This window comes from Danio rerio, chromosome 13 (assembly GCF_052040795.2).
Source record: "Danio rerio strain M-AB ecotype USA chromosome 13, GRCz13ab, whole genome shotgun sequence".
Classification (NCBI taxonomy): Eukaryota; Metazoa; Chordata; class Actinopteri; order Cypriniformes; family Danionidae; genus Danio; species Danio rerio.
The window spans coordinates 8,358,617-8,380,883 of NC_141033.1; the positions used below are offsets into that span (position 1 = coordinate 8,358,617).

Here is a 22,267-nt window from a genome sequence, read left to right on the forward strand (position 1 = left end):
CCTAGCCACATCTTGGCATGAGAACGAATAGGAAACCTGCACCAATTCAGACTCTCTGGGAATGCTGCAACTGGCCAGAAGTGGAGTGTAGAGGCCGAGGCCTAAAACCATGTGCCCTTAAGAAAGCTTGCAAAGTTATTTTCCCAGCCTTCTAATGTTGTATGTCTACTTTCTTATTTTTACAAGCAAATACTATTTTGCTTTTGAGCCTATTGTATGCACGTCAGATGTTTTTTTATTGAGCAGTAGGTGCAAGTGTAGTCAAGCGCTTGCCAAACTCTTTGAGCAGAAAACTGCATGGTGTGCTTCTGAATCCCCGTTCCTCGTGGTATGAGGTTAGCACAGCGGCAGCCAAGAGTGAGAATGAAAAACGACTTGTGCTGTGATCCTTTTTCAAACTGTGACTGCAGTTTAACGAGGCAACAAAGCGGCGAGGGATCGTCGTGAATGGGTCAACTGTCATCAGTGGGCAGACGGGAGCAGACACACTGCCGTCCAGCTCCTGTAACCGGGCCTGTGCTCTTACTGGAGCGGGAGCTGTTCAGTGAGACGTCAGTCATCTGGACTGCACCGGGTTCAGCATGGGTTGGAGTGCGTGATGGACTGGACGCTTCCCTAGGCTTGAAACTTTTGTGGGCCTATCAGAACTTGATAGGGCCTTTGTTTAAGTTTTATTGGCTCCCCGAGGATACTAGAGGTGCATGGAGCACCACATTGCTTTTTTCAAAGAAGTCGAGTAATCTTCTCAGCCTTCTGGAATTGCCACATAACCGCATTTTTATTTGGAGACCAAGAGAACTTATATTTGACAAGGTTATATATAACAGTTGTGAAAAGTCATGAAATGCGTGCAGTGAGTTTTCCAGATTTCAAAAGGTGTGGGGAAGGTTTTGTTCCTCTTAATAAAACAAAAAGTGCAAAAGTTCATTTCATTTCTTTTTGTTTGGCTGATAGTTTACTTTTTTACCACTGTACAGTATATTAGGGTTGTGATGTTTGGGGAAAATATCTAATTGTTATTTTTTAAAAAGATATAGCGATTTTGATTTGATTTGCGATTTCATTTTGTAATCAAGCTTTAGCTCAATATTCAATATCGTACCGGTATCGTACTGGGTGAAGCAGGGCGACTAACATTGTAAATACAGATTAATTATATTAAGATGTCACTAACATTTAACACCAGGTGGAAAATAACTGTTTATTGCATATTTATTATTCTTATTATCCTTATTAAATACCCATGAGTCACTTGTGACTTTATATTTCATTTTATAAATTTTATATAATTAATTACAATTTAAAAAAAAAAAAAATTCCTTTCTATTAAATATAAATGTATTTCCAATCTGATTTGTAGTGGGGGGAAAAGGAAAACATGTTCACCTAACGCTGGATTCGAACCAAGTTCATGATCGATCACCTCAACACCTGTTGTCATGCGCTTAACAAGCTACGCCACTCACTCTGCTGTCAGTTGCGCTCTTTGGTTTCCTTGTTTCTAATGATCAAATGGTGATAACGAAAAGCACTCCAACGAGGTGCGGTATTTGCACTTAACCTAAATAGACACTCCAAAATCGGCATTTAAAACAGGTTAACCTTTATAAGATAACACACACAGCTGCCTAAAGAATGCAGTTTTCACACCGCTTACAGGGTGTAAAGCCGCTGTCGAGCGACTGTCTGTCTGACCGACTTAATGACTGAATGATTGACTGGGCGACCAGCCAATCGGCTGACCCACCCTCCTCCTCCTTCTTCCCTAAACCCAACCCGTTTTACCGATTGACCCGTACGCCTGCCCGCCCGCTTGCTTCCCTAAACCCAAGCAATGATTTACAAAAGCCGACAGTAAAAGGAAAGCCCCCTCGTCTGATTTTAACCGCATCTTCGGATTTCACCACATGCTCATCCTATTATGAACTCGTTCACTTTATTTTTTGGATTTTGTTTTTGTCTTACCTGATTTCTGGAACCGCTCTTCCCCGGACGCGGTCAGCTTCCCTCCGAGTCTCCACCCCGCCGGCGTACACGACAAGCTAACCGAACAAACTGGTTGCAGCGGGAAAGCCCTCCACATGGTGAGCTGTCAGCTGTCGAGCGCGAAGAGAAGCGGCGTCACACCGCCATGTAGCGTGTGACGTAAATCGTGGTCCCCAGAAACGTCCGCGGGGCTTCGTTTTCAGAATGAGCTTGGGTTGAATATATAAATTATTTCATGTCATGATTATGCGATATATATCAGCATTTTACCATTTCTGTCAATTCAATTTATTATTAGACCATTTTGAGGGGTGTAAACAATATCAATGGTCCTAATGTATTTCCGTGTAAGGTTTCATAGCTTCCAAGAATTCAAAAAAGTTAAAATATTGCTAAATAATGTTATGGCGGTCATTTTAACATTAAGATATGATTAAATTGCCTATTATTACAGTTTGGCAATTGGCAGGAATTGTTCATGGGCCGGTGACATAGTGCGTAGTTAATAACTAAACATAAACATTGTACTTACAAGATTTCAACTTTAAGATTGATCAACTGAGCCTGTTATTCTTGTGTCTGCATCCCTCTAATGCCTTGTTATATCATGCTAATACAAATTACAGCATAATACAAAATTACAGACTTTTTGTCATATTGCACAGACCAGTATATTGTAAAAGAATTGTAATAAATACAATTTACAGCATATCTGTGAGTTTTAATAAATAAATAAACATTAAATTTCAGAATCAGAACATGACAGTTTAGGGCTTTTTGATTTATTTGGTTTTTACATTACTTGATACTTGCACTACAGATGGGGATGTTTGGTTGGTTGGCTCAGCATTTGCTCTTTTATTCAGATCCATAATTCGCTTCGCATAATTCGCTATCTCATCCTCCACTTGGACTTTGCTGTGCTGTGCTTGCAGTTTGTTGGACTGCAAGCTGAAACATTCATTCTTGGGCACTATGGCATGTGTGCAGAGCAATCAGAGGACATAGCATTTGGAGAAATTGGCCGATGATAAGGGGAGTGGAGCTGGCAACAGTATCCAATAATCCTGAGGTTATTCCTGGGTCTATATAGCAGTAATTTGATTATTGTAAGATTGCGTCACATCTGGTTTGAGTGTCTAAATCTTAAAAAATTGTTAAAAATGTTACTTAACTAACATGATCAAAACACAATCATGAGATTTATAATCGACTACAGTAAATAACATGATGTATGGCTATAATACAGCACTATTTGTTACTGTACAGTATATACAGTTCCATGAATCTATTTGGATCATCCAGTTTAATATTCAGGGTTTCAATACTATGAAAAGAGGTGGGGCGGGTGGCTCGGGTGCCTGCGTGTCAGCGTGCAACAGAAGATCATTTCCTATCATCTTCCAGTCCTCTTGCATAAGGACGGTAACAGGTGGCTGAGATATGCGGCTTGATATTAATACCTTTACTGACATAGCATTGCTTAAACATTTAACGAAAGCATTCAATGTTCCCTGTGTTTATAGTCCAGTGTTGTTTGTTGTAAACCACCACGCGCTCTCTCACACAAACATACCCTCACAGACACGAATAGTTTTACACCTAGAGTCCTCCAGGCATCATCACATGGGGTATTTTTGACGCCCCGGCTCAATTTGCCTTTGGATGAAGGTTGTCTGTAGAGCAGGAAGTGGACGCAAGTGCAGAATGGAATCAGAACACATGCTTCCACGTGTCTCGGTTTCGCCTTTCACTTTGGGGCATTAAGGATCTCCACACCCAGTATGCAGTCTACCAAAGTGTCCACTCATCCTACTGCTGGATGTTTTTGACATGTTATCTGCTTCATGCCGTGAAAATATTTTTAGCTCAATTTGCTTCGCATTAATTGTTACAACCACACTGAGATACTGTAGGTCCAAAGAACTGTCATGAAATGATTATATAGCTGAGTGTCTCAGCAATAAAGCATTGCATTGGATTTCTTAAGTAGCTCCGCAAGTCTACAGTAATTCATAGCAAGGCTATTGCTTTAGTCATTCTATACATAAATGTAACCGTGGGACTAACTGTGGGTTGTTTTTCAATCAGGACCTCCTGGTTTGAGGGGAAAGAAAGGCCGGGATGGTTCTCCAGGTAGGTCTTCAGTATGCTTATGCTTGTGCTTGCACCTCCATGGATGGCTGCTGTGTATAAGCTATGTTGTATGCGCACACCTTAGGCTTTTAATAGCAAGAGAAGCATGAGAACAAACTGTCCTCCTTGGAGATCTTAAAGCATTTGGAAAGGCTAGCAGTTTGGAAAATGTATTTAGAGAAACCGAGTCTTACCTCTAAAGAAGTATTAATAGAGTTTTATGAAACTTGTGAGCAGCATTACAATATGCCATAAAACATTTGCTAAGTGTTTCCATCTCATGTTTTTGAATGAGTAAAATCATCAGTTTCTCTGAAACTAGTGTAATATATTAATAATACAATTCCTTTTGTGGTAAAACCACAAAAAATGTTTCTTAAACCCATGCTGTAAACTCAAATATACAAATCAAAATATAAAAAAAGAAATAAATAAACCTTTTTTGAGATTCAAAAATAATATCTAATAAATAAAATAGGAATATATATATATATATATATATATATATATATAGTGAGTAGCATGATCACCTCGCAGCAAGAAGGTCGCTGGTTCGAGCTGGGTCAGTTGGCATTTCTTTGTGGAGTTTGCATGTTCTTCCTGTGTTTGTGTGGGTTTCGTCTGGGTGCACCGGTTTCCCCCCAGTCCAAAGACATGTGCTATAGGTGAATTGGGCTTGTTAAACTGTACGTGGTGTTTTGGTGAATAAGAGTGTATGGATGTTTCCCAGTGATGGGTTTATATATATATATATATATATATATATATATATATATATATATATATATATATATATATATATATATATATATATAATTATTAGTAGTAGTAGTATTTTTTTTTTTCAATAAAAAAATAAAATAGATTGCTTTAAAGGTTAAATTCTGAGATTACCAGGATTTTACCAGGACCGAAACAAACATATTTTTGTTGCATGTTAGCAGACCACTGTAATCCACACTTGAGTCCAGCTGCGCTCTCATAGCGGGGAATTGAAAATAAAACCTTCGTTGCAGCACATTTATAAACACAACACTGATGACCTTATGTCTCAGAGACCTGTGTTTTCTTCTTCCCCTTGTTTTAATTACGTTTGGCAACACAACATGGCGTCTCTCTGCCGTCTGAACATTGTAACAGGTAAAAAAAATGTCTTCAAAGCTATATCATGCATATTATGACGTCATGTTGTACCTGACAGACATCCAGTCACCATGCAGGAATTTACACAAGGGTCTTATGGCTGTGACGTAGCTTCTAAATTTATTTTCAATCCGGAAGAACAAATTAGCTTGAAATAATGCAAAAAAAAAAAACTCCAATTTTCACTTTTTAGTGAAATATATTTAGTGTCTTAATAGTGTTTTTAGCAGTTTGGGACACATATAGAACTGTCAACGTTTCAAAAATGTGTTTTGTGACCCTTTAAAATGTGATGCTGAAATACATTTTAAAATATATTTACGTATATTTGAGCCCATTAAAGGCCAATTTATTAAATGTTCTATCTTCAATAGTTTTAATACACTAAGAAATAAAGGTACTGGAGCTGTCACTGGGGCAGTACCTTTTCATATGGTACATATTTGTACCTGAAGGGTCCATAGTGGTACCTCCAATTTGCCAATTTACTTTTTAGGTGCATTTGGGTACTAATATGTACCTTTTTGGTACCACTGTGGACTATTTGAGTACAAATATGTATCTTTAAAAAAGGTACTGCCCCAGTGACGGCTCCTGTACCTTTATTTCTGAGAGTGTATAGTACGTTTGAGTAATATGTAATATGTACCTGTGTGGTACTACTATGAACCTTTTAGGATTAAACAATGTACAAAGGAACTGAAAGTACTGCCCCAGAGACAAACTATTCTACCCTAAAGAACACTGATCACAGTTTTAAGTTTTAGATGTCTGTACTTCAAGTAGTTGCATAAATGTAGCCAATAAGATTTTGAGTTAAGTATCAATAACCATGAGCACTCTATAGGTGCTCCACTTGCAACTTTTCATCCTATATATTCTTTATTATTTTGCTTTCATGTAGGCGTCATGGGATCACATGGTAAAATGAGAGCATTTATGATGACAAAGATTGATCTGGTATGTTCGGAGAGCTATTCTTGCGTGACCACACATATTTTGTGAGTGTTATTCACTCGATCTTTGACATTATTCTTGCTTTTAGGTCTAAAATAAGGCTTGCTGTCTCAGCGACGGCTTTGATAAATGCTGGTTTTGATTTCTAAGAAAATACAGGCCTCTCAAAACAGGAAAGGAAAGAATAATGATGGACCCCTAGGAAAGGTTTGTCACTGGTGTGACTGCAGCATTACTTAAAGCTGCCGTTTTTAATGCACCAGTCTGACTCATGGTGATCCACAGATCTCAGTCCAAACTTAGATATGCTCTTTTTTAAGCTGACAGTTCTCTTACAGTAAACAATTGTTTTAAGGAGACTTTTGTTCTCTCATCCATTCATTATACAGTTCTTTTCAAGTTAAAGATTCATACTGTTATTCCCCTAAGTGTCTGGCTATCAAATAGAAAGGCGTTACCTTTTCGAACTCTTTGGAGGAAAAAGGAAATGTTCCTGGACGAAAGACCTGGAAAGAACCCTCATGATTCTGGTCATACTGTTCAATAGTTTTGTAACAAATTGCCTTGGCGGACTTGTTTCATTCTTGCAGTTGTCCAGCCATAGAAGAAAGGTTCTGGGTGATTTTAAGTGACATAAGCGGAACAAATTGTCATCATCAATTTTGAGTTGATAGAGCTTGAATCCTTGAAGCTATGATCTCAGTTTTGCTTTGATTGCAGAGTCCTGGTTAAAGGATATAAAAGAGGCTGTAAATCCTACTAACGCATGAGCTCATGATTTGTACTTTTTGCGATACTCATCATCCGGCTATCTAACTCTTTTTGAATCAAATGTTTTGAATCATTGTTTTTCTAAAAGCTTAAATATCATTACATATTGCCTTTTTGTTAGTGCAGACATATTGTGATAAAACCATGAGGGGTCACACTTTATTTTGATGGTCTGTTTGTTGAATTTAAGTTGCATTGCATCTACATGCCAAATAATTCTCATTAGATTATAATTAAGGTTAGGGTTAGCGTAAGTTGATATGTACTTGAAAAGTTTCTTATAGTCAGTTAAATGTCTGTTGAAGGAGCAGCATCAGCAGATATTAAGCAAACAATCCACTTATACTCAAATGGAACATCAAAATAAAGTGTTACCCAATGAGGCCGTCCCTGACTGCAGGTTGTCTATGAAAGCCTGTGGACAGATTTGTATGTGAAGGGCTTTTTTAAAAACTTTATGCTCGCTTTTGGCTGTTTCTCTTTAATTCATGACAAGTACGTATGCAATGTTTAAAATAATGGCAAAAGATTTATTATGTACAGTAAAGACAATGTGCCAAGCGCACGGCTGTGTATTTTGCATTGCGGGGAAAAAGTTTGGCATGTATTTATGTTAATTTAGGGTGCTTTCACACCTACACTTTTGTTTTGGAACCTGTCTCGTTTGCCCAGTTAGCGCGGTTCGTTTGGCATATGTGAAACCACCAATCGCTCTCGGATCAGTGTCAAATCAATCGCTCTGAGATTGCTTGAATGAGGTGGTCTCGATTGAAACACACTCTGGAGCGGATCGATTGCAGTGAGTAAGCGATATGATCTGAGCACGATTATATCACAGTGTTTTATGGATATGTAATAGGCATACGGCTATATGAAGAGTTATGAGTTGGGCGGGAAGTTTTGCGGGTCTCGGATGATCGCAAACGAGTGATAATCTCCCGTCTCCCTCCCGGTCCTCAAATAGGCTACGTCGCGCACCCTTCTCACCCCTCCCCACCGCATCTCTCCTCGCTCTTCAGACATGTCGCGCGCACCTTGTCAAACACCACCAAACCACCAACTCTCCTGACAGCTGAGAAGGATTCTGCAAAATAAACCCTGACACTGACCAATGTGAGGAGAGTTTACTCACATGTGACTTGTTTTAGCTCTTTAGCCAATGAGAAGTGTGAAAGCGAACCGCTCCAAGAGCGAAGAGCAACAATGTAACAATTTGTAATCCCTGTTTTGGAACAACTGAATCAATTCACAGGTGTGAAAGCACCCTTAATTTTGGCATGTATTTTACGTGTTCCCACTCTAATGTGGAAGTTTGCTATCAGCATATAACTGCAAAGGTTTTTACAACTTTTTTTTTAACTTCTAATAAAGAAAAACAAAGAACTTTGCTGTGAGTATAGTGGGGAATTGAATCATGTTCAGTCTCTTGTACTGTACATTACTGTACCTTTGCAAGCTCAAGAAATAAGTTGTTGATTGTAGTTCACTTAGGCTATGCCAGGGGTGTCCAAACTCGGTCCTGGAGGGCCGGTGTCCTGCATATTTTAGTTCCAACCCAAATTAAACACACCAGAACCAGCTAATCAAACTCTTTCTAGGTGTACGAGAAAAATAGCCAAATCCTTGGCTAAAATTGCTAATCTTTGATCGTTGGTTTGACATGTTCACAGACAGCCGCTTAGTGCGGTTGCGATCAGATTTATCCTCCGATGAATTTCTGGCAGTGTTGGAAGATTTCAGACACTTTCCTGCAGTGTGACAACAGCTGCGATGAGCCAATAGAAGCTCTGAATTTGACGCGATTCATGCGACAATTCAAACTAACGTGGGGAAATGTCAATACGGTTTTTGTTCCTGGTTTTATTATTGAGGCACGCCATATGCAAAGTGGCCGCTACTTGTTTACGTTTGCTGTGAGGAATCATTTGAGCACACGAGATAGTGATCACGCGTTGATGATGCCAAACTCCGGGGGCGTTTTCTTTCATGTTTGGAGCGTCTTAATTGTCATTCAATCAGACTTTATGACAGCTAAGATCTTACAGTGTGACATGGGAGCTAAGTTCGTCCAGTCTGACATGCTACACACTGCAAAAAATGCTTCTCTTACTTAGATTTTTTGTCTAGTTTTGAGTCCAAATATCTCACAGTTCTTAAATCAAGAAGAATTTTCTAGACAAGCAAAACATATTGCCTTGTTTTCAGCAGTAATATGCCACAATTAAGTGAATATACCTAAAACAAGCTAAATAATCTGTCAATGGGGTAAGCAAAACAATCTTGTTTTTCCTTTTGACATAAGATTATTTTGCTTACCCCATTGGCAGATTATTTTGCTTGTTTTAGGTAAAAACTTACTTAATTTTGGCACATTATTGCTGAAAACAAGACAATATGTTTTGCTTGTCTAGATAATTCTTCTTGATTTAAGAACTGTGAGATATTTGGACTAGAAACAAGACAAAAAATCTAAGTAAGAGAAGCATTTTTTTGCAGTGCACTCGTTCAGGATTATAAAAAAAAACGCACAGTGTGAGCCAGCCTTAAAATCTACAACCTCAGAAGAGTAGAGAACACTCAGCTGTATCCTTCTAATGCTTTACTCTTCCATGTTGGATTTATTAAATTTTGAATAAAATTTTTATTATTCTTTCAGCAGCCCTTAAAAGTGGAGGAATATCAATTTCATTTAGCACATACTTTCACCTAGGTTTTAATCAATCCTGGATTTTCCATCACATCCACTGTGGAAAATAGTTTTTTGTAACTATTTTTGACTAACGACGTTAGTGAAATCTGTTTCCACTGTTTATTACGCTGCCAGTTTATGATTTAGCATTAGTTGGGAAGGAGATGGACAGTTTGTGATGTCTGGGTGGGGTTCGCGTGCTCAGAACAGGGGTGTGATTTATCTCTGTAGGCAGTCTTCCAGTGATGTGGCTTACTCTCCCACTCAGTTCTCAGTGGTCTGTTGCTTGGTGGGCCGACTGCTCATCCTTGTGCATCGCTTTTTTTCCCACCGAGAGCTTTTTAATCTTGTCATCTTATAAACATATTTTTTTAGCACTTTGTTATGTAGTGAACATATGATGTGACTCATTAAACTACCTGAGTGTTAACCCCGATCATTATCAGAGAGTTTGAATTTGGTGGTGTTCCTCATTTCAGTCTTGGCTGGACATCTAGGAAGCCTACTTCAGATTCTAGTTGGACTTTAAAGAGTTGAAAAACAGTTTTTCTTTTCCTGTTGTTGCAGAAATAAAATCACTCAGGGTCAAAAGTTTGATATAATATGCACATTGTTCAAACAAGATGGCTTTCAGAATGACTAATCTACTTGTGTTTCTGTTTTTATTGCAGGTCCTCCTGTAAGTAGACATGATCCCTTTGTTGACTGGATTGTGGTAATGTGACCCAAACTCTGTGGCTTTCTGTGTGTTTTGAGAGTGTGAATTTATCTTTCATGTGTTTCCTTATTGTCACTCCTGATAGAGTGTTGATTACACAACTTCATTCATTCACATAATGGAAACTGTTAGTTGCTTTTCCTTCCGCCTCACATAAACACCCACACCGTCATCTGTCTGAAGGAGAGCTTGTGTTTTGAGTTAAAGGTGAAGGGTAAACATTTTCGATGTTGTAACAGTTTCTCAAATTTGGACTTCACCAAAACATTGCTCTGATTTTTTAGGCAATCTGAGCTGCCCAATATTGCAACATTGACTCAAGCAGGAATGAGCCATTAGGAAGGTCTGTCTGACCAACTACTTGCATACAATGGGAGTGTTTAGAAGACTTTGTCACACTTTATTTTGATGCTCCTTTTGTTGAATTTAAGTTCCATTGCATCTACATGTCAACTAATTTTCATTAGATTATAAGTAGGCTGTTAGGTTGGGGTTAGGGTTGGGGTTAGGATTAGGATTAGTGCAAGTTGACATGCACTTGCAAAGTTTCTTATAGTCAGTTAAATGTCTGTTGAATGTCAGTTTCAACAGATATTAAGCAGACAGTCTTCTAGTACTTAAAGGGCCATGAAACCCCCTCGTTTCAGCAGGGTGTTTTCACACCTCTACTTTGGAAAAAGTCAGAAAAGTGGGCGCGTTCAGCTCTGTTTAAGGGGGAGTGTCTGAGAAACTAAAGTGGGAGGATGTGGGAGTGTCTATTTGGGCACGCGCGAGTTTCAGTCAAAATACACACACAGGAAGTGATGTGAAAGTGATGGTGATTAACCTACATGGACATCTGTAGTCGAATTATTTGCCAAATTATTAAATGTTGGACATTAACTGCAGTTTGGCTCTTTCATTCAGGGAATTCATTCATGCCCCTCGCGACAAACACGATATTTGATTCGAGGATCTGCTCTAAGCGTGTATTTTTCATGCAATGTTTGATACCGCACGGCGAATGAGAGAAAAAAAACTCCACATTTCCCAGAAACTACCTGCACACGGCAGGTAGCGTCAGAAAGCCGCGTGTGTTATTCCATTCACAAAATGCGGTGCTAACATGTTTGCACTCAGTGCAATAATTAACTTAATTCGATACGAACAAACTGAATAAACAAAGAGCACTGGTCGCTCACTTACCAAATCTGTAGAGACAGGACAATCACCAGCAACTAGAGCCGCGTCTTTATGAAGAGAAGACTACAAGCGAATCCGGATTTCAGGGTTTGCAGATGAGAACAGCTCTCAGGTAAACAATAATCCTCCTTAGACACGTAAGTTATTGTTGTCGAGCGTCGCGTAAACACTGTTAATCCTCATGTGACTCCAGCTGAGCTCTCACAGAGAGAAAATGAAAACGAAACTTAATGGCAGCAAACTATAAAAGCAACACTTCACGCTTGTTTTGCCAACACAATGTGGCGTCTCTGTGGTGTAAACACGGTGACAGTAATGAATATTAATGAAGTTGCACAATAGAGTGCACTGATTGGTTTGAACCAAGCCTTGCTCATGCATTAATGCAACACACTGTAAGACGTAATAAGACACACTCTGGCACAGACGTCCAGTCTGCACGCTGGAATACAACGCTATTATGTCATGACCGTGACGCAGCTTCAAAAATTCGTTTCAAACAGGAAGTACGAATTTGCTTGAAATAACGCAAAAACAACCAATTTACACTTTTTAGTGAAATATAGGTGTCCTAATAGTGTTTTTAGCAGTGTGGGACACATATACGACTGTCAACAGCTCAAAAAATGTGTTTTGGTGTTTCATGACCCTTTAAATGGACCATCAAAATAAAGTGTTACTGAAGACTTTAATAGTTTTTTCACTCTTTAGTTTGATGAGGCTTGTGGCACAAGAATGATACACTCCACCTTTAAATTGCATGGCATTATCTTGGGCAAAATCTGCTATACATGGCTCCGGGTACATTTCAGATGACGACAAGAGGATGTTTTTTTATTAATACATAACCTATGCACCTGCAATGCAGGAGTAGGTTTGTTTTAATACTTCCAATTCATATGCTTGGAAATGATTAGGAATAGCAAATGGCAGTAAGCGTTCCAACTAGGCTTGGGCGGTATCCAAATTTTGATACCGTCAAACCTCCTCCCTGTTTTACCCCGGTATCTGGTATTATCGTGCATAATAAAACAAATTATGATGTAATGCTCAGACAGGGTCACCAAACTGTTGGCTTGTGCCTAAACCATTCAGACACTGAATATGTATATGCGACCGTAGGTTCGCGGTCACCTGTTTGTCTTGTTCGTATTAGAGATCTGTGCGGGATACTCTCTCTCATTCACACACACACACACACACACACACACACACACACATACACACACACACACATACACACACACACACACACACACACACACACACACACACACACACACACACACACACACACACACACACACACACACACAAAATTAATTACGATTAATAAAAAAAAGTGTGATTAATTAATTAAATTAAATATTATATTATAAGAATATTAAAATATTATATAATATAAATTAAATTAATTAATTTTTTTAATCGAATGACAGCACTAATATATATATATATATATATATATATATATATATATATATATATATATATATATATATATATATATATATATATATATATATATATATATATATATATATATATATATGGAGTAAAAAATGGAGTACATTAAAGTAGTTCAGTTATATATACCTTTACTTTAACACATGCATATTACTGCTAACTGCATGCTAGCAAAAACACATCTGCAACAAATATGACTCATTCAAGAATTGTGACCACATTTCAAGCATTTTCCATTTGTGTTCCTCATGCCATGCTGTAATAGTATACAACAAATGTATAATTAACTAAATATACATTATTAATGTAAAATTGTAAAATGTCTAAAACAGTATTTTCATCTTATGTTAACAGCTTAGCATAAATCTCTGATTCACAGTCCCTCCCCTGCTATCCAAAGCTACACCCTAAAGAGGACAGCAAAAGAACCCTCTCTCATGTGTTAAATTCTACTAATACTTGTCCGGTGGCATGCAGGAATTATACTCATTACTAAGCCAAAACTGACATGCTATTTCAGAGCGAATATTTAGAGTTGCATGGTAAACAATATAGGGAGAGACTAGGCGGAATAGTGGTATTTACTTGTGTTTTGATGTTAAACTAATTAAAATCTACATTATCGATGCTGTAAAAAGTCCCTTTTGAAACTGAAAATAATCACATCAATCTTTCACCGGAGGATTTTAGTGGCTGAACAACATTTCTGTGAGGATATAACCCATTTGTAACAACAACATCAGCTTTGCGTGAAGCTAAAATATTTTTAAAACAGAACATTACCAGTCTAAGAGAAATCCTTCAGCCATGGTGTCATCCTTTCTCCAGCTTGCAAAGGTAACTCCAATATTGATTCAGGTTTTTTAAAAGATTTGATTCAGCATGTTTTTGCTGATCACGCGCGTGCTCTCTCTCGTGAATGCGCAGCACGTCAATGCACAAACAGCGGTCGGCGGAGCTGCGTACAAACAGCTGCGCAGTTGTTTAAATCTGCATTTGCTGACAGACAGTTTGAGCTACTTATCGGAATTATGAGAGATGTCGGCATGACTCTATTTAATTGGATTAACATTTTTTAGTTTTATGCCTTACCCAGAATATAAAAATACATATAAATACATGTAGATCATTTACTTTAATCATTACTATTGGAATGTGGAGACGTTCAACCAGCTCAAATACAAATGTTTCTGAAGACAATCACCTACTGCACCTTTAAATACACATTTAAAAATGAGGTATAATCAAATAAAAATACAATTTTGTTACATTTTTAGCTGGTAATTAACTAAAAATAGGATTTTAATAAATATATCTGTTTAATAAATATGTTTTGTTTAAATGCAGCAAAATACCTTGTCTATATTCACTAAGAAATGGAGAAAATATTCATTTTCAAAATGGGCTGTACTCAATTATGCTGAGCACTGTACTATGTAATAATATTCACATTCCAATATTACATTAATTAATTTTTACCAAAAGCACTTAATTTTACTTTTACTCTTACATAATCTTACATAAAATTGCGTTAAAAATGTAATGGTTGACCAGCACTAGTGTAAATGAAATATACTTGACTTCGTACATTTATCTGACATTGTAATCACTTATAAGTGTTAAGTGTTACACTTCAGAATCTTTTAAAGCTTCTTTCTTTCTTTCTACTTTCTTCTCTTTCTTTGGAAAGTTAGACTTACAGCCAGTTTAATGGCTCTCTGGGTGAGCAGTTTCCTGGAATCCAAAAAAACATACACAGAAGTATACAAACATTCCAACACCTACTCGTATTACCCATAAATTGAAGGCTAATTGAGAAGAACTGAAAGGCAGGTGAGGGAACTGTCAAATAATGCACGCAGCTTGTTAACTGACTCAAACATTAAGTTGATATTTCTACTGTTGTCAAGAAAGAATGTTTAGAGATGACCAGTGAATGCTTTTAATCAAGCCAGTCTTCTTTAAACAGGTTTAGTGATCAATTGACAATCAGTGTCAGCGTGTCTTTAACTATAGTGTTTGTTTTCAGAAGAAGGAGTTTGGCAGGCTTGGTTCCTGATCAATGGTTCTATACGACCGTCCTGTTAGGAGAGTGTATACTGTAGATAATCCAACAAGGAGACTAAGACAACACTGTTACCCATTTGACTGCACCAAATTGGCCTTTTCCTGTGTGCTGAAGTGAATACTTTGAAAAGTTTAAACGCATAATAGTCTGTAGTTCTTCACAGGTCACCTCACAGAAGCATAGCCCACTTTTGGAGGCACGTTTGGCCCAACCCAGGCTTAAACAATTAGCAGTGACAGGAAACATTTGACATTGACAGAAAGCACCTCTGTTGGTGTGCTAAAAGCTCCCGTGGACAATCACAATGGTAGAACACATAAGGATTTAGGATGAAACACTTGGTAGTGCAACATTATATCACATGCGCTTCATTCATATCCATTGGTCTTCAATTAAATTCTTAGCTCAGTTTGAGTTTGTGTTTTGTTGAGAAAGTATCAGGTATAGACTGAACTCCACCAACTTCTCACACATTTAAAGGGATAATTTACTTAAATAATGAGGTTTTGCATTTAATTTGCTCACACTTAGGCCATACAAGATGTAGATAATTTGATAAGATTATTTAGCAAAAAGTGTGGTCCATAGCAAATGGCTACTGGTGTTTTAAAAGTAAAAGGGGAAAAAAAGATCTTTGCAAATCATCTGTTAGGGGAATACCAGTTGAATTTAGATATGTTTTTTTTAACCAAATATGAATGGCAAAATTCTATTTTGTTATTTCAGCCAGTTGACTGAAGGCTGATTTATACTTTCTGCTGGCACCGCATCCCACATCTCCACTGATTGCGCACGCACCTCGCGAAATGGATGAGGCTTTTATACTTGACGCGTTGACCGTTAAGATAGTCTTTATAAATGACAGGGAGCAGTCCAAAGAAACCCACCGTAAAGTCAGACGGATAAACAGAAAAGTAGGACGTTTCTGGAACTACGTCATATCATTAATATCATTCAAGATTGTTAAGATTTTTATAATCATTCAAGAATTGGTGAATTGGGTAGGCTAAATTGTCCGTAGTGTACGAATGTGTGTGAATGGGTGTGTGGATGTTTCCCAGAGATGGGTTGCAGCTGGAAGGGCATCCACTGCGTAAAAACGTCCTGGGTAAGTTGGCGATTCATTCCGCTTTGGCGACCCCGGATTAATAAAGGGACTAATATAATATAATATAATATAATATAATATAATATAATATAATATAATATAATATAATATAATATAATATAATATAATATAATTAATATAATATAATATAATATAATATAATATAATTAATATAATTAATATAATATAATATAATATAATATAATATAATATAATACAATACAATACAATACAATACAATATAAAATAATATAATATAATATAATATAATATAATATAATATAATATAATATAATATAATATAATATAATATAATACACATACCAGATAATTCACAAAATATTACCTTATGGTTATTACTTATGTTTTTTGCTTATTTTTATACTGTTTATACATTTATTTTCGACCATGAATACATTACATGAGGAAAAAACATCTAAAGATTTTTTATGTGGCCAATAACAGTAGCTATTATATTTATCTACATACAAATCATTGCACAAAAAGGAAAGTTGTTAAAGTCATGCATCAATGAAAAAGCTTATCTTCATTTTAAAAGTTTGTACTTTATTTACAAAGTATATAGTAGTCTACAGTGTTATATTTACTAGTGTGTGACATAATATTCTAATATACAAACATTTCTGGCTGGTGATTAAAAATAGGAGAAAAAGATTGCTAAATATTATTTTTTAAAAATTAAGCACAAGCATACTGGCTGTTTTCTTTTTTTTTTTTTTTAGATTTAGCTCAGTGAAAAAAACATTTCTGTTAAAACTACCTGGGTCTCCACCTTTGCCAAGCCCCCCTCTTTTTCGCTTTAACAAATTTATCCTTTAAGTTTTTCTAAACTGTTTTACAAAAACATTCTCCTTTCCCATGGCTGTTGCAATTTCTAGCCAAGATCTGGTTATCCCGATGGCACATAAAATTGTCTGTACAGTCATACCTGTTTCAGACAAAATCTCTTCAAAGTGATTTATATTAAACTCAAATGAAATCTGAGGCCATGCGAACTCATGCGTTTGCTTGAGTATCCAAAAATCTTGTAAATTGTGTAAAGCGCTTTGAGGGCCTAAAAAAATGTTATATCAATGTAAGGAATTATTATTATTAACCCCCCCCCCCCTTTTTTTTTTATTTTGTACTGTTGTTATTATTTTAAAGTTTTGAATGTTGTTCTGGAGTCATTTTGTTTTAATGTGATGTTCTGATGTTTAGATGTCTTATTTTAATGTTTAGAAAAACCCAATAAAATAAATAATAAATAAACAGAAATAATAATAATAATAATAATAATAATAATAATAATAATAATAATAATAATAATAATGATGATAATAATAATAACAATAATGATGATGATGAAAAAAATATTAATTATTATTATTATTATTATTAATATTATTATTATTATTATGTTAATAATAATGATGATGATGATAATAATGATGATGATAATAATAATAATAATAATAATAATAATAATGATGATGAAGATGATGATGATAATAATACTACTACTACTACTACTACTAATAATAATAATAATAATAATAATGATGATGATAATACTAATAATGATAATAATAATAATAATAATAATAATAATAATAATAATAATAATAATAAACTATTATAGGAAATATTGTGAAAATTCCCTTGGCCTGTTCGTTTGGGAAATAAATGAAATGTAAAGGAGGGCTGTATTTGGAAAGAAGCATATTCAGTCAAAGTTTGTAAATCACTTCAAAAATATTATCATAGCTAACAATTACCATATCACCACAGTATTTGTGTGGTAAAATACCACAATGGCTCTTTATTTTAAAAGTACAGCATAATTAAATTAGTTTTCCCTGGCGATGTACGTGATTTCTCCGTATTTTTACTGCATGTGATCTGTAAGTGCCCTTTATGCACCAAATATCGCTTATCCGTGCAATGTTGGGCTCTAGGGAAATGCTCTGGCCCGTTTTCCTCTAGGGGACCCCTCCATTTACCCAGCAGCGCTGCGGGCTAAATGAGAGCCACATGTACCCCGCTACCGTGGATCACAAATGAAGTGTTCTTCCGGTGGGTGACCTCTGACCTCACCAGACGCTGCTTTTGGCTGATTTGAGCAGCACCCAGAAGGTCTCAGTGGCCTGTTCCCACTCAGCACCTGGACCTGCACCTTAGACCTGCTCACCATACTTCAACACGTTCATATATACACACACACAGACCGCTATACACAGTCCTGATCGCAGCTTCATCCAGCGAAGATCTGTTGCATTCTCTATGTACCGCCACTTATAAACACCCTGTCCAGCTGCTCTTCCACATGTGCGCCTTTGACTTTTGAACCCATATTAGTGGTATTTGATTGTTTGCCACACACTTCAGCAGTCACTACAAGTGTTATTATGAGTCCAGTGATTTCTGATTGCCCAGTAATACAAAAAAAAAAGTATTTTTTATTATTTTCATTGTTTTATTATGTACTTTTGGTATTATATATGTATATTTCTATTAAACATATGCATGAATAAATGCTTTAAATTGCTTTAAATAATGCAAATGTTCATGATATTATAAATTATATTAAATAATTATTTATTTGCAACCATAATTCTATTTTATTTACTGTTTAAATGTTTTGGATCATTTTAGATGGTTTAAATTGTTTTAAAAATTTCCAAGATGGCATTTATTTGATCAAAAATACAGTTGTTTTGAAGCAATATGATATTTTTTTTAACACTATTTTCCAATTTAAAACTAAATTTAAATTTAAATATTAAATTTATTCCTGTGATGTCAGAGGTGCATTTTCAGCATTCAGGAATCTGATGTGCTAATTTGGTGCCTCAAAAAAAGTCATATTATTTTCAGTGTTGAAAACAGTTATTATAGAATGCTTTTTAATATTAGACTTAAAAAAGGTTTAAACTTTTTATTTAAAATTGAATTACTTTATAGCATTATTTCTGTAATGGCACATTTGATCCACTTATTGCATCGCTGCAGAATACAAGGCAGATTGTTTGTTTAATTGTTTTTATTTATTTAAATGTATTTATTGGATGTATGTATAGCTGAAGTCAGAATTATTAGACCCTTTTAGATTTATTTTCTTTTTCAAAAATTTCGCCAAATTATGTTTAACCGAGCAAGGAAATTTTTACAGTATGTTTGATAATATTTTTTTTCTTCTTGAGAAAGTCTAATTTGTTTTATTTCGGCAAGAATGAAAGCAGTTTTAATAAAAAAATAAAATAAAATAAAAAAAAACATTTTACTGTCAAAATTAGCCCCTTTAAGCCAGGGGCGCCTCCAAGGGGTGGCCAGGGGTGGCCACGGCCACCCCTCGGTAAACTCTGGCCACCCCTTTGGCCACCCCAATATAATTTTGCGGTTGACATTATTGATTTAAATGAACTTATAAATTCCCAATATTTAGATAAATAAATAAATACATAAATAAATAAATAAAATGCAGTCACTAAATTATTGTTGGTGTTACTGACGTAGCTCTCCCCCTCTGGTTCAATGCTGGTGAAAGCAAACTGACGCATGCGCGCGGAAAACCATTCCCGCGCGCCTCACGCACTCCTGTGTGAATCCCGGTTGGTTGTTTGCATGCACGCCGACATAATAGGCACCGCTCATGCGCCGTGAAACCGGAGTAACAGCCTTTTGTGCAGAAGTGTCGGCACGCAGCGAGTTTTGAAAGTCGTTTAAAGTTTATATAATATAATGATGATGATGATGATGATGTTACTTTCACTAAGCATGTCTTTAAAGCAGAAAGGAGGGATAATGAGTCAGGGAGGTAAGACTTCATAACATGATTTCTCAGCCATGATCTGGTCTAAGACCACAGATAATTCTATAATACATTTTTTGTATTCTTTAGAATTGTCATAATTAATTTTCATGCAAAAGGTTTCTTAAGTGATGTTGGCATATCACTCCAGTTGTTGTTTTCCAGTAATATTTAGGACTGATTTCTGTTATTTATTTAGAATAATAATTGTATATTAATATTAATTGTATTTATTTAGAATAAATATAAATAAATTGTTATATTTATTGAATAACAAATCTAACAATTCAAGAGAGGTGGGGGTGTATAGGGTGGTTCGCCCAGGGTCTCATTTAAACTAGAACCACCACTACCCTCCCCGATAGACAGCAATGGCTATTTAATATTTACCTTAAGCTACAGTATATCAATAGAAGAAGCTGCATTAATAAAATGGTTCAAAAAGCAATATGGATAAATAATATTATTAGGTATAGTGAGTGTGTATAGTAATGCCTTTTGTTCAGTTTGTTCATTTGTTTGGGTAATTAATAAACTCATTATTCTTTCATTCATTTTCTTTTCGGCTTAGTCCCTTTATTAATCCAGGGTCACCACAGCAGAATGAACCGCCAACTTATCTAGCACATTTTTACACAGCGGATGCCCTTCCAGCTGCAACCCATCACTGGGAATAATAAACTCATTAATCTTCATTAATTTTAGACATGGCATATCTCGTATGATGTACAATAAAGGCACGTAAAAAAAGAAGTCATTTATACAGTATATGAAAAGTGTTTTTAAACTAAACATAGATTTTTATTTGGTTTGCACATGTACTTGCTGAATTATTTCAAAGAATAAATTGCAATATTTCAAGTAGCTAGAATTAATTAAATGAATAAAACTACATTATTTCATTTACCAGAAACAAAAATATAACATTACACTGAATTCATTATTTTTTTTTGTGTGCCACCCCAAGATTTGGAGCGGCCTCTTCTGGCCACCCCTAAGAAAATTTTCTGGGGGCGCCACTGCTTTAAGCTATATTTTTTCGACAGTCTACAGAACAAACCATCCTTATACAATAACTTGCCTAATTACCCTTGGTTAACCCAATTTACCCAGTTAAGCCTTTAAATGTTACTTTAAGCTGTATGGAAGAAACATATCTAGTCAAATATTATTTACTGTCATCATGACAAAGATACAATAAATCAGTTATTAAAAGTTAGTTTTTTAAACTATTATGTTTAGAAATATGCTGAAAAAAATCTTCTCTCCATTCAACAGAAATTAGGAAAAATAATAAACAGGGCTAATAATGCAGCTGGCTCCTAATTCTGACTTTAACTGTATGCATATAAGTATGCATGCATTTATGTATGCTTTTTTATAATACATGGATGCAAAAACTATTTAAAGCTATTTAATTATATTTATTTTTGTTTTTATTCTAAAAATTTAACCTATTTTTAATTGTATTTAGTTGTATTTTTTTACTTGCATTTATTTAATTTTTTTATTATTCTACATATATGCAGAAACTATTTAAAGTTATATTTCAGCAGGAACATAATTTGATGAAAAGTTTCATAAACAATTTATAAGCCTTTATAACTGATGTTTGGATCTCTAATTTAGGATTATGATTTATTTGAATTACTTAATTTTATTATTTATTTTTTTATCATTTTTTTCAATTATTTTTCATATTTTCTATTTTATTTAATTGTATTTATTTTTTTTTTATTTTAAAATATTTAAAATTGTATTTAGTTGCATTTATTTAAATGTATTCTTTTACTCTACATACTGTATATGCAGAAACTATGAAGCTAAGCTTCAGCAAAAACATGATTTGATGAAGTTTCATAAACTATTTATAAGCCTTTATAGCTAGTGATGTTTGGGTCTCTAATTAATGATTATTATTTATTTGAATAGTTTTATTTTTGTTATTTTGTTTTGTTTTATTTCATTTTTTATTATATTTTTTTTCCTATTTTTAATTGTTATTTACATGTGTTTATTTTATTAAAATTTTTGTTCTATAATTTAACATTTTTGTCATTTTATTTAATTGTATTTATTTTAGTTGCATTTTTAAAGTGTATTTTTATTGTACATATATGCAGACACTATTTAAAGCTATATTTCAGCAGAAACATGATTTGATGAAGTTTCATGAACAATTTAAAGCCTTTATAACTAGTGATGTTTGGGTCTCTATTTTAGGATTTTGA

General features: G+C 35.2%; 1 protein-coding gene across 50 annotated transcripts in view; it reads left to right on the forward strand.

The window, feature by feature from the left end:
- Nucleotides 1–22,267, forward strand: part of col13a1 (collagen, type XIII, alpha 1) — a 199,905-nt gene that overhangs the window by 61,012 nt on the left and 116,626 nt on the right. For 29 of the 50 annotated variants that reach the window (XM_087278861.1, XM_087278866.1, XM_087278878.1 and 26 more), the window contains exon 3: nt 4,078–4,133. The exons of the other annotated variants lie outside the window; for them this stretch is intronic. Coding sequence is in view for 2 of the 29 variants with exons in the window: in XM_087278854.1 (XP_087134980.1) it covers nt 4,078–4,133 (56 nt within the window). In the remaining 27 variants the exon portion in view is untranslated. The remainder of the gene's footprint in view (nt 1–4,077; nt 4,134–22,267) is intronic. 50 annotated transcript variants of the gene reach the window in all.